At 36.9% G+C, this 27,500-nt stretch overlaps 3 protein-coding genes across 3 annotated transcripts in view; 2 read left to right on the forward strand and 1 right to left on the reverse strand.

Moving 5' to 3' along the window:
* The window catches only part of LOC137648750 (retinol dehydrogenase 13-like), a 1,058,070-nt gene that overhangs the window by 741,729 nt on the left and 288,841 nt on the right, over positions 1-27,500 (reverse strand). The gene's annotated exons all lie outside the window — the stretch shown is intronic.
* Positions 1,722-19,119, forward strand: LOC137648702 (myosin heavy chain, muscle-like). The gene is made up of 22 exons (XM_068381737.1): positions 1,722-1,877; positions 3,974-4,570; positions 4,768-4,795; positions 5,153-5,255; positions 5,545-5,634; positions 6,230-6,392; positions 6,716-6,819; positions 7,877-8,014; positions 8,388-8,657; positions 9,261-9,431; positions 9,675-10,005; positions 10,486-10,541; positions 10,885-10,972; positions 11,336-11,453; positions 12,006-12,123; positions 13,253-13,726; positions 14,006-14,892; positions 15,412-15,490; positions 15,605-15,850; positions 16,198-16,985; positions 17,562-18,015; positions 18,258-19,119. Exons 2-22 carry the CDS (start codon positions 4,063-4,065, stop codon positions 18,774-18,776), a joined length of 5,733 nt encoding a protein of 1,910 aa, XP_068237838.1. The 5' UTR covers positions 1,722-1,877; positions 3,974-4,062; the 3' UTR covers positions 18,777-19,119.
* Positions 21,550-27,500, forward strand: part of LOC137648687 (myosin heavy chain, muscle-like) — a 92,668-nt gene continuing 86,717 nt past the window's right edge. The window contains exon 1 of the mRNA XM_068381729.1: positions 21,550-21,683. The gene's annotated coding sequence lies outside the window, so the exon portion shown is untranslated. The remainder of the gene's footprint in view (positions 21,684-27,500) is intronic.

The following is a 27,500-nucleotide window of genomic DNA, read 5'->3' on the forward strand; positions in this document are numbered from 1 at the left end:
TAACTTTTGGAAGGTCAAAGGTCAAGGTCACGGACGAGCAATACGTCCGAAATCGGTCCAAAGGGTCGAGAAATAAGCTGCCCTGGCGTAGGTCTGTGCTCTACTGAGTGACCCTCTAGTTTCACACAGATTTCGAGTCGCTAAACTTGGATGTTACAGAGCAGTGGAATAATCTGTATTCTTGAGTTTTAGAGCTGCAAATAAATCCCCTTTTATTAACGATTATCTAATTAGAAATGAAGATTAATACCGATATATGCAAGACAATATCACATTACATTATGATGAAACAAATTTCTCATGAAATGAGTCGTCAAAAAGTAAAGACTGTGAAATAAATAAAAATTCCTTTCGCTGGAAAATAAAATAATGATTTCATAACTGTCAAGAATAATTGATGATAATTCAGTGAGTTTTCGCCAGCAATGGAAAAAATACCAGCCGATTTCCAAAACAATTCTCTAAGATCTAGACCAGGTCTTTTCGGGAAAAACTCAGTAGCTAAAAAAAAAAAAAAAAAAAAAAAATTGATACAATTGGATAAGAAGGGCATTGAAGTCGTCATCCATTTAGAATAGTAAAGTTTTTAGAGAACAGACCATAAAAAGACTTACGATCATTGTCAATTTATGATATGGTGAAGTCATGAGATAGCCATGACAAATCATGGCAGGATTCGAGTGAGGAGGGCAATCATGTCAAGTTATATTTCGAATAAGGTTATATAGTCAATGTATTTCGTATACCATGGTTAATAATGGCCGAATAATGGACGAATTAACTGTAAATATTTTAATCAAGTTAATTATTTCATACAAGCTAGATACACCAGCAACAACAACAAATGCAGAACAATGCCCTCAGACATATCTTTATTTGTGTCCTTATTCATGTCCGAGTCTGGCCTTTGGGGATTAGTGATGGTGGGAAATTTTTGTCTGATCACTGACAGCAAACCAACCTAGTATGGGTGACCCTGACTAGTATAGCTATGCTGATCATGGCGATACACAAATCCTTCCACCACGTTAAGGTATTCCCACTCAGGAAGGGTTATTTAGATAGCAGATCTAATAAAATACATTTGAAAAAGACTTCCAAAAACCAAAGGTGATTTAAATGGACAACAACGATAAAAATAATAACACCTGCAATCGCATATCAATTTCGAATCGCAGAACACCTTGAATCTTCTTTTTGAAAAAAAAAAAAAAAAAAAAAAAACATGTAAGAGGGAATGTCATCTCCGCAACCATAAGCTGCCAGGAGTGTGTGAACATCATCCAATGGGGATGCCCTTTTCTTGTAAGCAGCAATATGATTACTCGTTACACTGTGGAGACACAGCTGTAGCCTTCCATCCTTCTAAGAATAAGAGAGCCAAAAAAAAAATGCCCCTTTCTTGGCAATACAATTAAACATTCACCTAAAATGGTTTTTTCTTTGCCTTCTTGAGAATTGTAAATCCTATGCAATTTTGAGAATTGTTTTCGCAAAAATTACAAGTTTTAGGCGAATTATTTTTTTCATGTAACTTGACTTTATTCAACTTAAAGACCCTTAACATGGTATTTCCTTAAAGATTCTCGATTTCCCTCTTTTTTAGTCTTTCCTTCTTGGCGATCCTCCCACCCCACAAACGGGAGGAAAATTGGGGCTGGGCGAAAGGTGTTATTTATAGTTTCTCCTAGGGATTCAGTTCCACCTCCATTGCACCTCATCATCAACGCCTACTCACCACATTTCCCACCCATACACCCACGCCCCTTTTCCCGCCCTGCAGGACGAGGGTATAAGAAGACGTTGCAAAAGTCGTAAACCGTTGTCGCTGACGAGGGTTGGGGTCCTGGCGGTACTCACTTGGGGAATTACTATCAGTACGTTCGACTTGGTATTTGTTGAATATTCGACTTCTATTCGAATTGTCGAGTGCTCTTCTGCAGTGTTTTGTGCATAGCTTAGTCTAGTGCTTAAGTTTCTAAGTGCTTGGCGTGTTTAGGGATTCTTTGTGATACGTAAATGGAAGGAAAAAGATTAAAAAGGTTACGTTAAATCATGAGTGATTTGTGAGTGATGCTCAGACTGCAGGGGACATTTCAGGGACTTCAAACTGTTTCCTATTGGATCAGTAAAATTACGAAAAGTAAAAGTTCAATACCAGCCGCATATTCAGAAAAGAAAATCACTTTCAATTTAGACTTTCATAACACAAATCTCATAAGGGCGCTGAATTCGCAGGGCTTTGCACTTTGTGATCCTCAGTACTGTAAGGGACATTTCAGGGACTTCATTACATCATGCCAAACGATTTCTATTCGGTTTAGTAAACTTAAGAGACGTAAATGTTCAATATCCGCCACGTATTCAGAAAGGAAAATCACTTTTAATTTAGACTTTCATAATACAAATCTTATAAACCCGTTAAAATCGTAGTCTTTGCACTTTTCAGAAATTCTCGAAGCTCTTAAATATTGAAATATACTCAACAACACAATAAAGCTTCTTAACTGTATTAAGTTTTAAAAGAAAAAAGGACTTTCAAAGAAACTTTGCAACGACATACCATTTTCATAATCTTGAAAACTTCATAAAATATAGAGATTTCCTAACTTAACTTACTTTTGTAAATTTTGTAATGTTAATCAGAAATATTTTTTCCTAACTGTTTGTCCTCTGTGACTCCAGTTCTGTCAAACTACAGACACGAGTCTCTGCGTCAAATAACACTTGTTATATTATTTACATTTCAAAACGAAAGTAAGCTCGTCTTGACTGGAAAAAGTATTGTGAATATTTTCATAATTGATTATAGTTAAATTACAATCTATTTTCCTCTTCCATTACAATGATTTGACAGGAGTGTGGTCAACGCCTGAACGTAATAATAAAGTAGGAAATGAGACATTACAAAGCAGTCAGTCATTCTATCATAGGCTAACACACACACGCACGCATATATTATATATAGATATATAAAGATATATATATATGTATATATATATATATATATATATATATGTATGTATATATATATATATATATATATATATATATATATATATATATATATATACTATAAATATACATACAGTATATACATATATATATATATATATATATATATATATATATATATATATATACATATATATACATATACATATATATATATATATATATATATATATATACATATATATATATATATATATATATAATATATATATATATATATATATGCATATATGTCTGTGTGTGTTAGTGTGTGTGAGTTAGTATGTGTGTGCGTGTTATCTTCTTTAAAGCCTTATCACGGAATCAAGTCAAAAGCTAAATATAAAAAAAAATCATAGCATGAGATTTTATGTTAATTTCTGCACGATTTCAGTTCTAGTCATAAATAGTAAATCTAAGTGCCTGAGAGTATAACGTATCTTTCTCTAGTATAGTATATTAAGGAAAAGTTAGAAACTGAAGGATTCTGGTTAAATTTCTATTTTATTAGCTCTATATACTACTATCTAATCAGTGCCTCTGACCGTGCCTTGGTCTTGCACTATCTTGGATTGAAGTTCTTTTGCTTAAGGGCACATTCAGGCACACTATGTGTTTCCTTATTTCCTTTCCTCACTGGGCTAATTTCCCTGTTAGAGCCCTTGGGCTTAGAGCATTTTGCTTTTCTTATTAGGGCTGTAGCTTAGCTAGTAGCAATAATAATAATTTCTAGGATCTTTCTTTCCATCTTTACATTCTGAATCAAACACTATCTTGTAATCTATCATAAACATTAGTCATTAATGTAAAAAGACAATCTGGCAATAAAAGATACCTGCTGAAAGAGAGAGAGAGAGAGAGAGAGAGAGAGAGAGAGAGAGAGAGAGAGAGAGAGAGAGAGAGAGAGAGAGAGAGAGGGAGAGAGAGCAAATGCTTTGACATTATTAATTTCTTCTCATCGAGGACTTATCTCCCACAGGTTGTGCCATTCGTGTTTGTGAGTTCTTCGAGCTGCTAAACACTTTATTTTAGCCCCGCAAGTGAACCTAACCTCCATCACCACCAACCATGCCTGGCCACGTTAAGAAGAGTACTGGGCCCGACCCTGACCCCACCGAGTTCCTGTTCGTCTCTCTGGAGACGAAACGTCAGGATCAGACAAAGCCTTACGACGCCAAGAAGGCTTGCTGGGTGCCTCACGAAAAGGAGGGCTTCCTCGAGGGAGAAATCCAGGGCACAAAGGGCGACCTTATCAATGTCCTGGCTGGCGGAGAAGTAAAGGCCTACAAGAAGGAACAGGTAGGCCAGGTGAACCCTCCTAAGTTCGAGAAGTGCGAGGACATGTCCAACTTGACCTACTTGAACGATGCTTCCGTCTTGTACAACTTGAAGTCTCGCTACGTCAACAAGCTTATCTATACTTACTCCGGTCTCTTCTGTATCGCTGTCAACCCCTACAAGCGTTATCCTATCTACACCAACCGCGTCGTCAAGATCTACCAGGGCAAGAGGCGTAATGAAGTGCCTCCCCATATCTTTGCTATTTCTGATGGTGCCTACATGGCCATGTTGCAGGGTGAGAAACCACCTTTTGTGGATTATTCCTTCTGTTCAGATCTTCCATACACATGGGCACTATCCATGAACATAAAAGATATTTTATTAATTTGAAGATCAGCAATGTATTTTAGACAAAAAATATTCAAGTTCCAAATGCACTTGAATCAGTATTTTATTGTTCTCTATTAATAAGTATATTTTATATATTTCCAGGTGGCGCGAACCAGTCTATGTTGATTACGTAAGTATACAGAACATTTGCCGTTGAAGTACCCATCCAATTTAACATGATTTTATTAGTAAAAGTAATAAAAAATAGTCAAGTAACAATAGAAATGGCGAGATCACATTATTACTGCCGAGACCTAAGTTTTTCTCTATAAAAGCAAAGTCTTAAGAAGTATCTAGTTCTTTCCTAATAGTTTAATAAAGCAGTTCATGACGGTTGATAGTTTAGGTCCTCTTCATCAATTCAACACTTTACCATCCTCTATAATCCATTCTTGTGCTGAATGAAATATGTTTAATGTATTAATTGTCTCTACCCGGAAGTGAAATGTCTTAAAAGCTAACAGAAAATACAATTTGTCCCAAATAGTGGTGAGTCTGGTGCCGGTAAGACCGAGAACACCAAGAAGGTACTTTCCTACTTTGCCAACGTCGGCGCCAGCAGTAAGGCAAAGGAAGATACTTCAAAGCCCGTAAGAATATAGATTTATACTTTTTGAGCCAGTAATGCAAACACCATATCTTTAATAATTGCACCAACTTAATTTTTTTTCAAATAAGGAAAACTTATTATAATACTTAAGAAAATTGCTGCATACTCTAAATAACATGTAAATAAAGCCAATCTCAAAGGATTAAGAAGGTAGAAGCTTGAATTACAAAAAACTTTTCTTTTTTTAGAATCATGAGGTAAAACAATCATTCTAGTTTTTCTTCAGATAACATGTATGGGAACTCACCAGCAAATGTCTCTTCCAACAGAACTTGGAGGATCAGATTATTCAGACTAACCCTGTCTTGGAGGCCTTTGGTAACGCTAAGACCACCAGGAACGACAACTCCTCCCGATTCGTAAGTCTAGGCTCTTTTGACACTAATTCTATATTTTTAAAGCTAAGAGAAAAGAATCATGGATTCTATGAGTAAGAACGTAACAGCATGGATTCTACTTAAGGTAAATGTTCAAACAAATACATACCTGCATTTGTAGAATCAAGAAGCATTGAATTCAAGTACGTTTTACTAAAGGTAAATGTTCAAACAAACAAAAACCTGGTTTTTTAGTCAAGAAGCGTTGAATTTAAGGAAATTTTACATAAGGTAAATGTTCTAACAAATAAAAACCTGCATTTCTAGAGTTAAAAGCTTTGAATTCAAGGAAAGTTTACTCAAAGTAAATGTTAAAAAAAAAAAAAGCATTTGTAGAGTCAAGAAAATTTGAATTTAAGGAAATTTCACTTAAGGTAAATGTTCAAACATACAAAATCCTTCATTTGTAGATTTTTTAAGTTTTGAATTTAAGGACATACAGAAGTAAATTTGTAGACTCAAAATGGAGTTTATAGTAGGTTACGTTGTGTCTTTCGTTTCCTAACTTGTGGGAATCGAGGAAATTATAATTTTCGGCATTTATGAAGATCTTCACCATTTCTCTTCGCTCCAACAGGGTAAATTCATCCGTATCCACTTTGCTCCTAATGGCAAGCTCTCTGGTGGTGACATTGAGGTCTACCTGCTTGAGAAGGCCCGTGTCATCTCCCAGCAGGCTCTTGAGAGGTCTTACCACATCTTCTACGAGATGATGTCTGGACAGATTCCTACCATCAAGCGTAAGTTTCATTACGATGAGGAACTGTAGATAACGACTTTCCATTTGTTCTAAGGAAATATATTTGTTTAATATATGTATGTTATAAATATTAAAAAATGCATGCTGCATATTTATAGATTGATTAGTACTGGTGCTAAAATCTTAAGAGGAAAATCAAAGGAGGATTGTTATAAATATTCAAAAATACTTGTTGCATGTTTATAGATTGCTTAATACTAGTGCTGAAATCATATAGAGGAAAATCAAAGAAGGATTGTCAATTGAGTTCATTCCGTCACTCGTAACAATGAGATGTAAAACTCCCTTTCCCTCTATTTACAGCAACCTGCTTCTTGAGCAATGACATCTACGACTACCACTTCGTATCCCAGGGCAAGGTCACAGTGCCCTCCATTGATGACGGCGAAGACATGCAGTTTTGTGATGTACGTATTGATAACTTTGTTCATAAAACATTAGAAATATATGAGCAAAAAGGAAAATTTTCATGAACCTGTTCTCATCTTGTGGAAGCGAAGTTGATGCCTTCTGTTACTCACTTTGTATTTTGTATATTGAAATCGGGTGGGTTTTAAAGAAAAACGTAGTTTCACATATGATCGTTCAACGGCCATAAAACTTGAAAAGAGTAAATTTCATTTGATGTACTAAACCTTCAAAATAGACCTCAATTTGCATTGGAATCTAATTCTTACATGTCGAGTAAGTTAGCAATTTACCGGAATAATGGCAACCACCAGTAATCCCCTCTTCACCCCTCTCGTTTATCTGGTAAGCAAAATCCCTAAAACCAAACTTGCAACTTTCAGGGTGATCGCAGATGAAGTTGGAGTAAGGGTTTTAACAGATGGTAAACCTTGCTTAACAAAGATGGCAATAATGACGTTTCTTTCAACTTTTCTGTACGGTTTATAGTTATCATATTTTCTTTGAGATGGATTCATCCTATTCCCAACCACACCCTAGTGCTCGGTGCAATATTGCTTTCACAACTTTAACCGAGTGTTCCCTTCTTGCTCGAAAGCATGTCATTGTACCAGAGATGATTATTTTCGTGCTAAGAACTGATTTTGCCCTAAGCCTAAACAAGTATTGATGTTCCCATGACTATTCCGGCCTCCTTTCAGGCATCGACACCGTGAATGCATGATAACACAAAAACAAATCCTAAAATATTATTTAAGATTTTTACTCTTATTTTAACGGACTTATTAGGTACAAAACAGTTGGTTGCTGTCCGTAGTTTCAGTTTAAGATATCAGTATCATAAAGATGTCTGTTGAAATATGTAATTGCAACCAGATTGAAAACGCCATTTCTTCATAAAAAGAATTATTTAATCAAATTTTGATTACGGCCAGAATCTTCACTGGAGTCCTTAGCATACTTATGAAGCATATTTTTCCATCACAGATCTATCTTTACCAAAGTCAGTATCGGCAAATCTTGATTATAAGTAAAAACTTTCCTTTCACTCCTCAGGATGCTTTTGACGTGCTGAACTTCAGCAAACAGGAAAAGGAGGACGTTTACAAAATCACCGCAACTGTCATGCATTTCAGTAACTGCAAGTTCAAGCAGAGGGGTCGAGAGGAACAGGCTGAACCTGATGGCACTGCTGTAAGTAAAACTCTAAAGGTTTTCTTCGTTGCATTCTAAACATATACTTTCATTTTTAATTGTCCTGGCTGTTAGTTCATTCTGTTGAAAGATTTCTGATATTTTTTCATTAAGTATAGCATATAATAATATATCAAAAAGGATTAACTGATGTTGAAAAGCCAAAGTTGAATGAATGAAGTATCATTAAAGAGAATTTCAATGGAACATTCAAACATTTCTACTGTAAATTATAGATTTTTCATATTTTCATAAATTCACAGGTGAATAAAATATCTAAATGGAAATGGCTCATGTAAGTCATAATGTATATTCGTTTCTTACGAAATCTAACAACATGAAATTTATCTTTTCTCCTTCCCTATTAAAACAGGCCGGTGAAATCATCGGTAAGCTGCTCGGTATTGACGGCGAAGAACTGTACAGGAATTTATGCAAACCAAAGATCAAGGTCGGTGCTGAATTCGTAGCTAAGGGTATGAATGTAGAGCAGTGCTCTTACTCCATCGGTGCCCTGTCCAAGGCCCTCTTCGATCGTATCTTCAAGTGGCTGGTCAAGAAGTGTAACATCACACTTGAGACTGGCCAGAAGCGTGCCATGTTCATTGGTGTACTCGATATCGCCGGCTTTGAGATTTTCGAAGTTAGTTTAAAATCTACTTGATTAACCCTTTTATCCCCAGGCTATTTGGAACTTTCCAACCCTTAACCCCCAAGCTTTTTTTTTAAAATTGCTTTAACAGCCTTAATTTTCGTCCTAGAGAGGTCACGTTGGTCTCGTTCTTTTGGAAAATGCCTGAAGTTTCTCATAAAGTTATCAAAAATACGCAAAAAAAGTTGTAATTAGCAGTTTTTTGCAAGGATGTACCAGTACGTCCATGGGGGTAAAGAGATGAGTTCTGTGAAACGTACCAGTACGTCCATTGGGGGTAAAAGGGTTAACATTGTGATCTTTACGTAAGAGGCCTTAAACCTCCACGAAGCAACAGACATGTGTGCTCAGTTCTCCTTTGTCGTTCTTCACTTCCTTTCATCCCTTACCTAGCAGTAAATTTCTTCCTTGCTCTGCGTTGCTCTACAGGTGAATCCAGGATCCATACAGGCAATGTAGGGGTCCTAGGTGAATCTGTAGGAACAAGTGCATCTGTTGGATAATGAATATTACTTGAGAAGTTGCAATGATAAGTTGTCTTGAATATCTATCGAAAGCAAATAAACTAAAATTAATTACCATATCTTTCCACAGTTCAACGGTTTCGAGCAGATTTGCATCAACTTCTGTAATGAGAAACTGCAGCAGTTCTTCAACCATCACATGTTCGTACTGGAACAGGAGGAATACAAGAAGGAAGGTATCGATTGGACCTTCGTCGACTTCGGTATGGATCTCCAGGCTTGCATTGAGCTCTTCGAAAAGGTAATGATCGAATATCACTTATATTCATTTATTACTCTCAGACATTCTGGCCTAGATTTGTTTGTTAATGGTTCAAGAAAACTTTGAGAATAATACAGTAGATATCTAATACAATTAAATTTATAGAAAATGCTCAGAAATATAAAAGCAACTGTTATTATCAAGCTACAGTAACCACAAAACATTCTTAAGACGTCCTTTTTTTTTTTTTTTTTTTTTTTTTTTTTTTTTTTTTTTTTGTAGAAATTGGGTCTTCTCGCCATCCTAGAAGAAGAGTCTATGTTCCCCAAAGCTACTGACAAGAGCTTCCAGGAGAAGCTAAACGCTAATCACCTTGGTAAATCTGCTGTCTTCATCAAGCCCAAGCCCCCAAAGCCTGGTCAGGTTGAGGGTCACTTCGCCATTGTCCACTACGCTGGTACTGTCACCTACAACTTGAGTGGCTGGCTCGAGAAGAACAAGGATCCCCTGAACGACACTGTCGTCGATCAGTTCAAGAAGGGAACCAACGCTCTGATCGTTGAAATCTTTTCTGACCATCCCGGTCAGTCCGGTGAACCTGGTGGCGGCAAAGGTCAGTCTGAGAGGATAGAAATTAAAAATTTTGGCGGGTAATTGGATTTCCCAAATAATACACTGAATGTTCCGAGTTCCAGATAAATCTGACAGTCTTCTTCTTTGTCTTCAACATTCACCTATTTTTATAAGGGACTGGTGTTTCCAAATAGTCTTTTTACACACATGGTCTCAGTTGAAAACTTCCATTGAAAAAAAGGGTGGGGTTGAAATAAGGCAGATCAATAAATAGGTGTGGTTTCAAAGCTTAAATTTTCTGCATTCTGGGTTGAAGTAACTATTTCTAAAAGTTCAAATCTTCAAAATTAATACGAAAATTAGGTTTATCATCTTAGTAATTCTCGCATCTGTATCAAAATGAGCCTCGCATAAAAGTAGTCACATCTTTATGCAAATCATAAGTAATAAAATAATCCATAGGAAAAAAAACAAGACAAACCTTTAAAACTGAATAAAAACTAAACCAATTCCTTTACAGATGCTGGTCGTGGTAAGAAGAGTGGTGGCTTTAAGACTGTGTCCTCAGCCTACAGGGTAAATACTACAAAACCTTATGATAATGTTTTGACTAGATGTAAAATAAATGAAAAGCATATATTTTTCAACTTAGCGAAGTTTTTACTTTGACTTCTACAACTTATTATAGGCAATATTGATAAATATTATTCTAGTATATTAGACAACAATAACTGGATAATCTACAAGTTCTAAACTCGTATAGAAAACAAAATTGGATGATTTCTTTGGCAGCACTATTGCTACATAGTTAAACTCTACGAATTTTACAATGCATTTATCAAATGTGGCAATCGAATGTTTCTTGAACATAGCTCCTACAAGTATAACCATAAACTAATGGCCTATGTATCTTCTACAGGAACAGCTAAACAAGTTGATGGCAACCTTGAATGCAACTCAGCCTCACTTCATCCGATGCATTGTACCCAATGAAACCAAATCTCCTGGTAATATTGCATACATTTTTTGTAATATTGCATACAATTTTTGTAATATTGCATACAATTTTTGTAATATTGCATAAAATTTTTGTAATATTGCATACAATTTTTATAATATTGCATACAATTTTTGTAATATTGCATACAATTTTTGTAATATTGCATACAATTTTTGTAATAAACGAATTTAAATGTTCATTAGCATCTTTATAAATTAATAGTTGACAGAATTTTAGATAAGTCTAAAGTCATAATCAGTTTCTTAATAGTTTTTAATCTCCATTCTCATCTTTTAGCAAACTTAGTAAATGGTTATCGATCCTTCAAATCCTCATGCATCCTTCATGCATCCTTTTCTTAATTTTCCAGGTGTGATTGATGCTCCTCTGATTATGCATCAGCTGACTTGTAATGGTGTGCTTGAAGGTATTCGTATCTGCCGAAAGGGCTTCCCCAACAGGTTGCCATACTCTGACTTCAAGCACCGGTAAGTCTTACTTTCAAAATTCTAAAAGAGTAACCCCTTTTCTACTTATAATTTCCGTGTGAATTCAATAAGGTTATTTCGTATTAGCCTCTTCTTATAAGGATAAAAGAACAGTTATAGTATCTACAGAAACTATTAAAAAATCCAGCAATTTATCTTTATTTAATGGCAGTTCTAGCTCAACATGATTTATAAACTTAATATTCTATCTAAATTCATCAGAAAAAAATATCAACCGTAAAAGGAAATTTTTGAGTCCTTTTTATTATTTGTATACATAGACATGGCAGTGAAGATCTACCAGCATCAACAAGAGCGTCTACAGAGATTATAGATATACTACTACTACAGTCTAAAAAGATCCTTTTATATTATTGATTAACTGGAATGTTCTAGTTTTCCTTTATTCTTCTTTATCCCTGCAAGAGGAACGGCGAAGAGACGGAGAAACTACTGTTAGTATCTTTATTGAATGTCGTTGTTCTTCCCTTTACCTAGTTTATGTCAAATATCTATCACTTGAACTCGCCCCTCACGCTCCTCCTTCCATAGCTACAAGATCCTGGCCCCCAAGGAGATGGAGGAGATCGAGGACCCAAAGCAATCCACCACAGTTTGCCTCGAAAAGGCTGGCCTGCAAGCTGAACAGTTCCGCGTCGGGAACACAAAGGTCTTTAACAGAAAAAAACAGAATTATCGTGACCATACCCATTACCTTCAAACTTAACCCCACACCCCTTTAAACACCCTCCTCTTTCGTATATTTGATGTTTGTTGTACTTCCATCGTGATGTATGCTGGTTCAATTTTCTGAGATGACCTCTACCAGTAATGATTACCAATGGATCGCCCACTTTTAATACCTTGTATCCCAATCTTACATTTCGGACCAAGCCTCTGGGGGCTGCTGGCCAATGCACTCATCAGCACTGAGGGGCGGCGATGCAATATCGACCATTTCAAAATGGATGTCCAACAGTACTGTGACCCCTCCCAAAATGTTCTAAAGTTCCTATTTCCCAAAAACCTCACTTAGACTCTAGCTGACAGATGTCTTGTGAGATGAAAAACAACTTAATGCTCGTTTTGTAAGAAAATCCCTGATTAATCAATGCCTTTCCCCCTTTATCCACTTCCACTGGTGTTCACAAAATGTCATGAGACAACGGGTATATTAGTTTTTTTTTGCTTACCTCTGTATTCGTGGTGATTTTCACAGGACTGCAGCACTAGAGACACAACTCTTCCGTATATGATCTATATTTACAAATACCGCCCTTCCCCCTTCCCACCTCTATACATAATTTCCACCATATGTTTATTCATTCACGGGAAAAAATAAACACCACTGTGCATGAGTTTAAACCCTCTAATTGCAAGGGATATGGTGGTGTTGGGGCATTATGAATACTTTCTAGGACTAGTAAGTACCTTCATTGCTACACCATCGTCCTTTTGAACTCCCAGCTTTCGTATTTGTAGATCTCAAGTTCCTTCTATTCATCAAAGTAAAGGATCTAGATATTTTCATACACCGAACGAGTTTCTAAATGATTTGGAGTGTTACAGCATGTTGGAAAGCTGTAAAGTAAAGATTAAGTTTTATCACCCAAACATCCCTTCAGTATCGTAGTACTGTGACCATTCGAAAAGCCTGAAGAAAAATGTCCTTTTTTTCCAGTATTCATATATTTTCAGAAAGTCCCATCAACTTTTCATCATGATCCTTATAATTTTTCCTTCCTGCCGTCGATAAAAACTCCTCCCTGATTTTCCCCTAAATTCTGATGGTATTGCAGGTCTTCTTCCGAGCTGGTGTCCTCGGTAGTCTTGAAGAAATTCGTGATGACCGTCTGGCCAAAATCTTGTCCTGGATGCAGTCATGGATTCGAGGATATGCCAGTCGCAAGGCTTACACCAAACTTCAGGAGCAACGAGTGGCCCTCATTGTCGTTCAACGTAACTTGAGGAAGTTCTTGCTAATGCGCACATGGCCATGGTACCGCCTTTGGCAGAAGGTTAAGCCTCTTCTTAACGTCTCCCGCGTTGAGGACGAAATGCGTGCCTTGGAAGAGAGGGCCCAGAAGGCTGAAGGAGAACTTGAGAAGGAAACCAAACTCCGCAAGGATTTGGAAAATGCCTTAGCCAACATTACCGAAGAAAAGAACAACCTCCAGTCCATGCTCGATTCCACTAAGGGTAACATGAGCGATTTCTTGGATAAGCAAGCTAAACTTCAAAGCCAGAAGGCTGATCTTGAAGCTCAGCTTAATGTAAGTCTTTTAGGGGATTCTTAAAGTAAGAAACTGATGTTTTAAGCGTACAGTATGTGGCAGATATTGTCAACAATTTGTACATAGATTAAAGTGAATCAACTGATATTCTTTTAGAAGTGTTGATTTGTGACTCAAACACTTTTATTTTTTCTAATGGTATTTCTATTTTGATATCTATATACTATCGATGATGCTGACTATACATATACTCTAGAATCTCAAGAAACACACCGAACTTAATGTACTACAACGTACTTTTATCATTTTGCATTACAGGAAGTAACCGAGAGATTAGCACAAGAGGAAGAAGCTCGCAATCAACTTTTCCAGGGTAAGAGGAAGACTGACCAGGAAATCAACAGCTTCAAGAAGGACATTGAAGATTTGGAATTAACTGTCCAGAAGGTTGAACAGGAGAAAGCCACCAAGGATCACCAAATTAGAACTCTCAATGAAGAAATTGCTCACCAGGATGAACTCATCAACAAGATCAACAAGGAAAAGAAACACTTGCAAGAATGCAATCAGAAGAGTAGTGAAGACATCCAGAGCATTGAAGACAAATGCAATCACCTCAACAAAGTCAAGGCTAAACTTGAACAGACACTTGATGAGCTTGAAGATTCTTTGGAGCGTGAAAAGAAGATGCGTGGTGAGGTTGACAAGGGCAAGAGAAAGATTGAAGGCGACCTTAAATTGACCCAGGAGGCTGTAGCTGATCTCGAGAGGAACCAGAAAGAGCTGGAATCTACCATCCAGCGAAAGGAAAAAGAGATTGCCGCTATGGCTTCCAAGCTTGAGGACGAACAGGGTCTCGTTTCAAAACTCCAGAGGCAAATCAAGGAACAACAGGCTCGCATTGAAGAAGCTGAAGAAGAGGTTGAACACGAAAGGCAAGCCCGTTCTAAGGCTGACAAGGCAAAGACTCAGCTGGGTCGCGAGCTGGAAGAGCTTGGTGAACGTCTGGATGAGGCTGGTGGCGCTACAGCTGCTCAAATTGAGCTCAACAAAAAGCGTGAAGCTGAACTTGTCAAGCTGCGCCGTGACCTAGAGGAAATTACTATTCAGCACGAGGCCGCCCTTGCTAGTCTCAGAAAGAAGCATAATGATGCTGTTTCTGAGATGTCCGAACAGATCGACCATCTCAACAAGATGAAGGCTAGGTAAATACATATATATATACACATATACATACATACATATACATATACAGTATATATAGTATGTGTGTGTCTTTACAGTTAATAGAAAATATGTTGGTAGCATCTAATAGACCAAAGTTACTCTGCCACGAGATCACAGATCCAAAGAGAAACTTAAAATTCCTTTTATAAGTATTTTTACCCAAGTAAGGACTTGAACCTTAGAGTAGAAATAAGGGTAAACCGTTTGACTTTGCTTATCCAGTCATAAAGAATATTCAAAGACAAACCTTTTGTCTTTACTTCTAGGCTAAGGTTAGAATCCCTGGTAGGGGAAAAATGCTTACCAAAAAAGAAATTTCCTTGTGGGTCTGTGATCCCCTGCTAGAGTGAATTAGATATTGAAAGGTATTTGTGCCTTATTTGAAAATATATGTGTATATATGTACATCTACATATAGTTTTGAGATGATAAACAGGAAAGTCTGTGCTTATTATTCAGGAGAGTAGTAATAAAATTTTACCTGATGTTGCTTACAGGATAGAAAAGGATAAGGAAGCTGCCAAGAGGGAAGCTGATGATGCCAAGGCTGCCATGGATAGCCTGGGCAGGGACAAGGTAAGTAAATCTCATTCCATTATGCAAGAACCTATCTGTAAAATAACCGATTCTTCTTGATTGATAAATCTTTACTAGCATCGTGGAATGCAATTTCTTTTTGTCCAATTATAGGCAGCCGGTGAGAAGACAATCAAGCAGCAACAGCACCAGATGAACGAATTCCAGTCAAAGCTGGATGAAGCTAATCGCACCCTCAATGACTTTGATGCCACCAAGAAGAAATTGGCTGTAGAAAACTCAGATCTTCTACGTCAACTGGAAGAAGCCGAAAACCAGATTGGTCAACTCTCTAAGATCAAGCTCTCACTTGCCAACCAACTTGATGATACCAGAAAGTTAGCTGATGATGAGTGCAGGGTGAGTTTACTCAACTATCAAAGCGTACTACTATTCAGTAATATCAGCTATTAGCCTTCAGAAGTTGTAAATATTTTAGAATTTTCATAGATTACTAAAGACTAAATTGTTACTTTTAATAGTATTCAATGTTTGGTACCAGGGGTAATACAAATATGATGAAAGACGGTAGGTTGGCATTAGTCTTTAGTTTACAAACTTAGAATATTTATTCATTACTATAGAATATAAATGAGAATGAATTATCTCTAAACTATAACAATTAAGTCTAAACTAAAGTACAGACTAGAAGCAAAATTAATTCCAATTGATAATCAAACTGAGTTTAACTTTGTTTTGATTATCAGGAACGTGCTACTCTTCTTGGAAAGTTCCGTAACCTAGAACACGACATTGATGGTCTTCGCGAACAACTGGAGGAAGAAACAGAAGGAAAAGCCGACCTTCAGCGCCAGCTTTCCAAGTCTAATGCTGAAGCTCAGATGTGGAGAGCCAAGTATGAATCAGAAGGCATCGCAAAGGTTGAAGAGCTTGAAGCTGCTAGGTTGAAACTCTCTGCCCGTCTTGAGGAAGCCGAATCCCAGATTGAAGCTCTAAATGTGAAGAACATGAACTTGGAGAAGACTAAGCAGCGCATCAGCACTGAACTCGAGGATATGCAAATCCAGGTTGAACGTGCACAGGCACTGGCTAATGCTGCTGAAAAGAAACAGAAGAACTTCGACAGAATCATTGGAGAATGGAAGATGAAGGTCGACGATTTATCCGCAGAACTCGATGCCTCCCAGAAGGAATGCCGCAACTATTCCACTGAGCTGTTCAGAATCAAGGCTGCCTACGAGGAGAACTTGGATCAGCTGGACACTGTTCGCCGTGAAAACAAGAACCTTGCTGATGAGATCAAGGATCTCATGGACCAGATTGGAGAGGGTGGTCGATCACTCCACGAACTCCAGAAGAACGCCAAGCGTCTTGAAATTGAGAAGGAAGAACTCCAGGCTGCTCTTGAAGAAGCTGAGGCTGCCCTTGAGCAGGAGGAGAATAAGGTCTTGAGAAGCCAACTTGAGCTTAGTCAAGTCAGGCAGGAGATTGACAGACGTATCCAGGAGAAGGAGGAAGAATTCGAGAATACACGGTATGTTATCACAAACGAAAAATATATGAATATGCATAGTAATACAATATACACACATACATGTATATTATATATAATACAAATTATACATACATATTACACAGTGTATATATATATATATATATATATATAATTTTTATATAAAATTTATATATATATATATAATTTATACATATATGTGTGTGTGTCTGTGTATGTATGTATGTATATAAATATATATACTGTATACAGATAATTCTCTCTCTCTCTCTCTCTCTCTCTCTCTCTCTCTCTCTCTCTCTCTCTCTCTCTCTATATATATATATATATATATATATATATATATATATATATATATCTCTCTCCAGGTACATATTTGTGGGTGAACAGTCAAACATGTAATCATTGAGTAATATGAAGCAATGTAAAGTTAATCAATAAACACCATTTATTTATTTCAATGCCATTTATGGAAGATGGACAATACTATTGTAAAGATAACAAACGATGAAGACTGATTATAAAATAGTAAAATTCTTCTTTATCTCGGCAACCATATTAAGCGCGATCGAATGACCTTTCATTTCTTCATTGCAGAAAGTGCCACCAGCGCGCCCTGGATTCCCTTCAAGCTTCATTGGAAGTTGAAGCTAAGGGCAAAGCCGAGGCTCTTAGGCTGAAGAAGAAACTCGAATCTGACATCAACGAACTCGAGATTGCCCTCGACCACTCCAACAAGGCTAACTCCGACCTTCAGAAGCACATCAAGAAGCTCCAGGGAGACGTGAGGGATCAACAGGCCCGCATCGAGGAGGAACAGCGCATTTCTTCCGAAACCCGCGAACAGTGTGCCATCGCTGAACGCCGTGCCAATGCCCTCAACGGTGAGCTTGAGGAAGCACGCACACTTCTCGAACAGTCTGACCGCGGTCGCCGTCAAGCTGAAACCGAACTGGCTGATGCTAACGATCAGGTCAACAACCTCACCGCCCAGAATGGCTCACTCACCATGTCCAAGAGGAAGCTGGAAGGAGAGATGCAAACCTTGCATGTAAGTATTAGTAAGAAAACGATAATTAAAGGCAGTTTTTGTGGTTTAGATCATCTTAAAGATGTTATATTACTGCTTTTTAAAGCAAAACCATTACTTTTGTTATGATATAAATACACAATTACAATAACAACATTTATATCACCACTCAAATGAGGTGTTATATCAATTAGTTCAATAAATGAAATCAAGTACAGGTACCTCCATATTCTATAATAAAATCTTCTTTCCTTGCCTTTTAGGCTGATCTTGAGGAAATGCTGAACGAAGCCAAGAACTCCGAGGAGAAGGCCAAGAAGGCCATGGTTGATGCCGCCCGCCTTGCCGATGAGCTCCGCGCCGAGCAGGAACACGCCCAGAACCAGGAGAAGATGCGCAAGGGATTGGAAGTCACTGTTAAGGAACTCCAGATTCGCCTGGAGGAAGTTGAGGGCAACGCCTTGAAGGCTACCAAGAAGGCTCTGAGCAAACTGGAGGGTCGCGTGAAGGACTTGGAATCTCAGCTGGATGACGAATCTCGTCGCCACTCCGACGCCCAGAAGAACCTGAGGAAGTGCGAGAGACGCATTAAGGAACTCACCTTCCAGTCCGACGAGGACAAGAAGAACCACGAGAGGATGCAGGACCTTGTCGACACTCTTCAGCAGAAGATCAAGACCTACAAGCGCCAGATCGAGGAGGCTGAGGAAATTGCCGCTCTCAACTTGGCCAAATTCCGCAAGGCACAACAGGAATTAGAAGAGGCCGAAGGACGGGCTTAAGATGGTTTATTTTCGAATAGCGTTATCTGAAAGAGCAAGCCTTCCTTCACATCTGAGAGCCAATTGTAGTCAAATTCATACTCTCCAAAGTTTAGAGTATTCTTTCAACAAAAGTATAATGGTCTAAGAAAGACTTACAAATGACTGCAAAATCCATACTTTTCATCTTGATAATTAGTTGAAAAAATTATGGATCTTAGATCACATGAAAGAGCGATCAGAAATCAGAAAGCGTTTTGTTATTTAGCAACTTCATATGCAAAAAGGAGTCCATAGGATGTTGCAATGCTTACATATATTTGTTATTTATACTCAAAACAGGAAGGATAATAAAATATAGATTAACATATATTTGCGTAATAAAGCAAAAAAAAAAAATCATTACTCTTTTTATATCCTTTTATACTTTCGAAATTGAATTCCATGTTCAAAGGTTCCTAATATAACATCAAGGTTAAGATCGGTTTGGTTAATATCACCTAATAATATGTGAATACAATATTAAGAGCTGAGATGTATTCATTACTAAATAATAGACATATCTTTCAAATATAAGAGGATTTAACATTTATCAGTAAAAACCTCGCCGTTTCAATAATATATATATATATATATATATATATATATATATATATATATATATATATATATATACACATACATATATATATATATAAATATATATATATACGTATATATATATATAAATATATATATACATATATATATATACATATATATATATATATATATATATATATATACACTGTATATATAAATATATGTATATATGTATATAATTTATTTATATATATATATATATATATATATATATATATAAATATATATATATTTATATATATAAATATAAATATATATATGTATATATACACACACACATATATATATATATATATATATATATATATATACATATACTGTATACACACACACACACACACCCATATATATATATATATATATATATATATATATATATATATATATATATATATATAATTTTCATTGAAGACAATTGTTTTAGTGGCGTCAATGCTTCCTATAGGAATCCTCGTATTTTCGCAGTATCTTCAGATTTTCCGGCGTTAGCCTTTGGTTAAAGAAACGATGAGTATTCTTTTTCATTTATTCTATCCCCACAGAATTGTGATTACTAATTTCTGTTATCCTCTTATATATAAGGGTTCAGCAAAAATTAGGATATGTTATGTTATAAAAATGGAAAATAAAAAGGAAACTTAGAAATAATTCAAAATGCCGAAGACCACATGAAGAGTATGAGAAAATTAATTGAGTATATACTTAGGTATATTTACATGTACATACAAACACACGTGTAGGTATATACTATCCGGTTTATCGGTTAGGCGTCCCAAGACCGCTTTGCCATCCAGGTGGCATTTCAGTAATGTCTGCAAGGATTTAACCCAGGACGAAATTAGAGCTAATCAATTATAGCACGAGCTCGGCAAGTATTGCCAGCCCATGACGTCCTTATCAAACCTTTGCTCGCTGTTACCTCTTGTCAGATTACTTTATATTACATCCCTCAAATAGTCTTTGCTCTGGCATAGCTCGCGTCACTTGCAGTTAAACAATTTCATTGCTGCTCTGTTCTGACAAGCAGAACATGGACGTGCGCAATCCACGCGGATCACTATCATGGATTGGCAGTACTTCCCTCTGCTGAGTGAGCTTGCTCTGTGATTGGCTCTAATTTCATTCCAGGACAAACAATGCCAGACATGGGCTGTTATCAGCTAGCAGCTGCAGTGCCATTGCTCCTCAGCTATCTCAATAAGGCATAATTCCTTTGGAAGAGAGCATGATTTCAGACGCACCATTACTTCTCACTTTACATCGAGCTCGCCTCCAGATTGAGGGTAGAGTATATCTAGATTCCTACTCAATGTACAGTACAATGAGGGCCTTTGGAGGGAAAGCTCACAGCTTCAGCAATTAGGAGCCTACTGTAGTTGCTCTCCTTATGAATGACCTGGAGTCCGTCAATTAGTTCATTCACGGAGAGTTACTGGTCATGGATATCAATGAAATGTTGGTGTATTGCCCCATGATTTCTGTGGGCTAGCACATGTCTTTGGAGTGTTGTGGCAGTGTTTCCGATGTATTCTTTTCTGTGATATTTGCACATCTTTGGGCTAAGATTTGTAGCCCAGGTTTGTACTAATTTCCCTTATTTCTCTAGGAGCAGTACTGTTTCTCATTAAGTGGATTTTTATAGTATTTTCTATCATGGTGTTTGGATAATCCGTTACTGGTTAGCAGCTGTCGAATTCGATTTAGTTCGGTGTACATATTCATTAAAATACAAAAAAAAAAAAAAAAGAATAAGAAGGCTAATATTTCAAAAGTTAAAAAGTCTTTTTTAGAAGAGGAAAGTAAGTGAATACATGCATATATACATATACACCATATGCATATGAATATATATTCACACACGTATATACACACACACACACACTCACACACACACACACACATATATATATATATATATATATATATATATATATATATATATATATATCACACTTTATTTAGAATACGAAATTTAAAATCCATATAATGACCACTCTTTTTGCAGGTGGGGCAGTAAAAACCAGTACGTGCTGCAGAATTCCAAGAGCCCGTGTTTGGCCGGCTAAAAGGGCCAGCTAATCTACAACAACAGCAACAGTTACAGCCGCTCTACTGTCAGGGTCAAGCAGTGCTGAAGTTTGGTTCACAGTGTCAGGGAACATCCTCGTGGAAGCGTGCCATGCCTCCGACATCGAAGCGAGCCATACTCCATCATCCTCCACTAGTAGGCGTGGCCTTCTTATATTTGATGGGAGAGTGTAATCAGACTCCCATAAGATGTTGAAGGTCAGTTTTTGGATGGCAATGCCCACTGGTTCGGATATAATGTGTCGGACATAGCCACTTTCCCTGTAGACAATCTGGATTATGTCGATCAGTACTTTGATGCAGTATGTCGGTCGTGGAAATTGACCTAATGCTGGTGTACTGACTCTTGATTTCTGTGGCTTAGCATACATTTTTGGAGTCTCGTAGTTGTTTGTTCAATTAAAATTTGTAGATTATTCATGCATTCCTCCCACAGCCTTGTAAGTGACGCTACTAGATGAACTTCCTATAGACTCAAATCAGTACACACTGGTCAGAGTTTCGTAGTTGTTTCTTCAATGAAAATCCTTAGATTGTTCGTGCATGCCTCCCTCAGCCCTGCAAGTGTCGCTACTAGGATGGGCTTCCTATTGTCTCAAATCAGTACAAGATGGTTGGAGTATCATAGTAGTTTGTCCAATGAACATTTGTAGAATGTTTGGGCATGCCTCCCCTGGCCCTGTAAGTGCCGCTACTAATATGGGCTTCCTATCAACTCAAATCAGTACACGCTGGTCGGAGTCTCGTAGTTGTTTATCCAATGAAAATTTGAAGATTATTAGTGCATGCCTCCTCAGCCCTGTTAAGTGCTGCAAATAGGGTGGACTTACTATCGACTCAAATCAGTACACACTGGTCGGAGTGTCGTAGTTGTTTGTTCAATGAAAATTTGTGGATTATTCATGCATGCCTCCCTCAGCCCTTAAGTGCTGCTACTAGTATGGACTACCTATCGATCGGAATCAGTACACACTGGTCAGAGTCTTGTAGCTGTTTGTCCAATGAAAATTTGTGGATTGTTTGTGTATGCCTCCCTCAGCCCTGTAAGTGCTGCTACTAATATGGGCTACCTATAACTCAAATCAGTACATGCTGGTAAGAAGTCATCAAAATAACACCTCGCCTAATGATTCGCAATAAGGTGTAGCTGCGTACTATTCATCCTTATAGGCAGATCCAAATTTGAGGTGATGGTATATAACCAAGCTTTTCTCTTTCGTTGCTGTTGTTGCAATATTTCTTAGTTTAGTCAAATTTATTCTTTGGCATCTCTTCCATCATGATGGCTGGATACCTGTTATTAGTTAGAAGATGTCATTCTTAGTTTAATTTTGCACGATGTTCCTTCTAAGAAGAGCCATGTGTTAACGCTTTCTTTACGTAAGCAATAACTTCTGACATTTTGTACGCATAGGCCATTGCTGCTAAAATCCCAAGGGAACACCCTTAAGGTAAAAAGATTTTTTATGTTATTTCTTTTAATATCTTCTACTGAAAGATATTTCAGCTACATTGAGCAATGGAAATACACTTGAATATGTAAGGTTGTAAAATTAAATTTCAATATGAAACCTGAACATTTGTGAAGAAAATTAGAAATTTATAATTTCGAAGATAAATGTTTGAAAATGACTTTTGAAAGAAGCAGCCGATTTCTAGGAGATTCTACACGATCACGTGATCTACTCTACTCAATTTAAAAGAATAATCAATTCCTCAAGGGGCCTCATTGAACACCCAAGGCAGCTAGCACTGGGAGTCTCTCCATCCTCTCCAACAAATGAAGTATTTCTAACTGTTCTTACCCTGAATTCCATGCATCCTCTTTGAGTGGTGTAAGAATACTACCACCGTATGTCCTGCGTGTCGTAGAAAGCGACTAAAAGGACAGCTCCCGCCTTGTAGTTTTGCTTTTAAGCAAAAGGCTAGTCCCACTGCCAATAACTGGAAGCTGCTGCCATGCAGTTAGACTATTTAGTCAAAGGCTAGGCCCACTGCCAATAACTGTGGTTGATGACTGCAAGGGCATGCGACTGTTAAAACCCTGTGCCAAATTATGAACCCCGCCTGGTGCTGTTATAAATGTGAATGTGGCTTGGGGGTCCCTGTAAACTACTCGCGTCAGAATCCCCCTAGTGGTGTTGATTGACTGATTGATTTAAAGTTTTCAGGCATCCTGACATCTGAGCTCACTGACGCCGAGACGAAGCGTACTGCAGGTTTCACGACTGCGGCTGAAGAAGTTAGTGAGAGAATGGAAATCAGAGCGGGTGCTTGGAATGTTGGTTCACTATCTAGAAGATTGAAGGAGAGAGTGGATGTGATGGAAAGAAGGAAGATAGATGTCTTGTGTCTGCAGGAGACTAGATGAAAAGGAAATGGAACAATAGAGATAGGAAATGGGTATAAACTCTATTACAGAGGATCAAGAGATGGGAGAAATGGAGTTGGGGGTGATAATAGGCAATAGCTGGAAAGAAAAGGTGGTAGAAGTAAAGAGAATAAATGATAGGCTTTTAGAGATCCCAATGATAATGGGGGATCAGATAATATATATAATTTCAGCTTATGCCATCCAGATGTGTTGTCAAGAACAAGAAAAAGAATTATTTAGACAGAGTTTGAGGCTGGTATTAGATCAGAGAAAGGGGAAGGGAAGCTAATAATAGAAACAGATATGAATGGCAGAGTGGGGAAGAAAAGGGATGGATACGAGAAGGTACATGGAGGCCATGGATTTGGAATTAGAAATGAGGATGGGGAGTATGTATTAGAGAGGGCTCAGAGTTATGAATTGGCATGTATGAAGACCTGGTTTCAGAAGTTGGATAAGCATCTGATAACCTATGGAAGTGGAGGAGTGGAAAGCAAAATAGATTACTTATAGGTTAGAGGAGCAGACAAGAAAAATATAATGAACAGTCAAGTGATTGTGAGGAAAGCTTATGTTAAGCAACATAGACTGGGAGTGATGGATTTTAAAATGAAATATAGAAAACCCAAGAAGAGAAAGAGGAGATCTAGCATTATAGTTTGGGACCTTAAAGGAGAAAAGTTTGATAAGTTTAGGAGAATTGTGAGAGAGAGAGGACTGGAAAGGTTGAACTTAAGAGATTGGACAAGGTAATAGGGTGGAAAATATTTGGTTAGATATGAAAGAAATATGTGTAGGGGAAACGTAGGAATTAGTGGGAAGAACCAGCGGATATGGTAAGTCGAAAGGAGAAAAGTGGTGATGAAACTTAGGTGCAAAAATCAGTCAAAAGAAAATCAAATGCATTCAAGGACTGAAAAATAAGACAGACACCGGGAGCAGAGGAACAGTACAGAGAAGAGGAAAAAGATTCTAGGAGGAGCAGTAGAGCAGTGTAACGATAGAGTAGGAACAAAGGAGGGAGAAAAGGATATCTATATGATTTCCATCTTGAGGAAAGGGCAAACACAGGATTTGGGGCAACTGGTAGTCATCGAGGATAGAGATGGAAATATATTGCATAGGGATGATGGCATTAAAAGGAGATGGAGAGAATATAATGAACATCTATTGAATACTGAAAATGAGAAAGAGGAGCTGGGAGAAGCACAAAGAGTGGAGGAGCCAGTGATGCAGATACAGAGTACAGAAGTGAAGCAGGTATTGAGTAGAATGAAGAATGGTAAAGCACCAGGCACATCAGTTTCAAATTGAAATAGTAAAGATACTAGTGACAGAGGAGGAAGAGTGGATGATGAATTTATTGAGCAAAATAGGAAGAAGAAATAATGTCTAAAGGCTGGGAGGAGAGTCTAATGGTATCTATATTTAAGCAGAAAGGCGACATCATGGAATGCAGTACCTACGGGGGAATTATCCTAAGCCCTCCTTTCTCCCTCTCCACCATCCATCCTTAACAAGTGCCCACACCATCTCAGTCGTGGCACACTTATCTCCTCAGTAATCTTCACTACCCCTGTCGTTCTTCTTATTTCATCCTTTTCCAATCTTTCAAGCAGGGATATTCCCATAATCCACCTCAGTATTCTCATCTCTGTTCTCTCAAGCTTTTCTTCCTCTTTTCGTCTTATAGCTCAAGTTTCTGATCCATACATTAACACTGGTCTTGTTAATGTGTCCTAGATCTTGACTTTTACCGTGATTGGCATTTTCCTATTAATTTCCACTCCTGCTACCTACCTCCACCTACCCCATGCTGCTTTTATCCTATTCTCGACTTCAGCATCACATCCTTCCCCCTGATTTATAGTAGATCCCAAGTTTTATAACTACTGCTCTACTTTCATGTATGGCTATCCTGTCCCTACTTTCCTTACTGCTAACCATGGCTTCAGTCTTATCCACATTCCCACTCAAATCACCCTTTTCAAAAGTCTCTTGCCACTCTACCGCCCTTTTCTGTTATTCCTCTTCATTTTCAGCAGTAATCGCCATATCACCTGCATATAGCAGCTCCCACAACTTTCATTTCTGATCCCTTCACGTAACACACCCAAGACTAACACAAATAAAAACAGGCTTAATGCTGACCCTTGAGGTAAAATCCAACTCTTTCTGTTTCTCCAACAGCTATTGAGCAAACCTATTTAGTCGCTTTTGCCAAAAGACGTTCAAAAACTTTAGATAATATGAGAGTTATGGAAATTGGGTGGTAATCAGCTAGACTTGTGCTACCACAGACACATTTACATAACGGAGTAACATTACCAACTCTCCAACAAGTGCTAAAGAACTACTACTTACTAACATGCAGAATAACTTTGTAGCTAAAAAAAAAAATCTGCATTCTTTGAAAAAAAAAAAATACTATTTGGGTCTACACCTCCATAAGCATCAAGGTAAATCTAGAGAGTCTTAATTTCACTTGACTGAAAAGCTAACCTATGAAAGCTATCCTATGAAAGTTTGAAAATATGAAAGGTTGGTGATGATTAACAGCTGCCTTTTGAAATGTGAACATAAAAACAGATTTATGCAAACGCCCAAAAAGAATAATAACGATAGAAAATATTTGAGTAAAGTATGAAAATAAAGGCCCTATATTCAGTGGAAATTGATAATCATTGCCTTCAAAAAGAATGAATATAAATCTGAATTTCCTCATGAAAAATAGAAAACCTTAAAAGTCGTAAGGACCAATGATAGTGAAAATTAAAAACCATTTTTTATTACCGTTAAAGGTACAGATATTATTCCATTAAGAAATTATACTTTATACAAGAGAATATCTAATTTAGTAGCAAATTTGAAATAATGATAAATGATGAAATATGAGAAAATGCATTCAAATTCTCCAGTATACTGATTTCTAAAATATATCACAAAAATATATGAAAAATTACATACTAAAAACAATTTACTCTAATGTATAACCATAAACAGCATTTATTATTAAAAACTGTCTATGAAATATTAACTATATACTAAAATAATTCCCTTGAACCTTGAGAACTTATTTTATTGTGTCATTAAGACATTTTCAAAGAAAGAAATTGTATGAGATATGACGTTTTAATGAAGACATCGTGTAATACGAATGCCAATGTAGGGGATGCCAAAATGAAAGTTACACAATAGTTGAAGTTGAAGTTTTAGTGAGGGAACGCAAATCGCTGTTAAATTTTTTGCTTCATTCAATTATTATTATTATTATTATTATTATTATTATTATTATTATTATTATTATTATTATTATTATTATTATTATTATTATTATCATAATGACAATAACAATAACATTAACATTTACATTTACATTTACATTTAGAATTAGAATTTGAATTAGAATTAGAATAAATAATGACAATGACAATGACAATGATAATGATTAATTATTATTATTATTATTATTATTATTATTATTATTATTATTATTATTATTATTATTATTATTATTATTATTATTATTATTATTATTAGTATTATCAGCTAAGCTACAGCCCTAGTTTAAAAAGCAGGATGCTATAAGCCCAAAGATTCCAATAGGGAGAAATGGTTCATTGAGGAAAGTAAATAAGGAA

The sequence above is a fragment of the Palaemon carinicauda genome, chromosome 1, assembly GCF_036898095.1.
Source record: "Palaemon carinicauda isolate YSFRI2023 chromosome 1, ASM3689809v2, whole genome shotgun sequence".
NCBI classification, from domain to species: domain Eukaryota; kingdom Metazoa; phylum Arthropoda; class Malacostraca; order Decapoda; family Palaemonidae; genus Palaemon; species Palaemon carinicauda.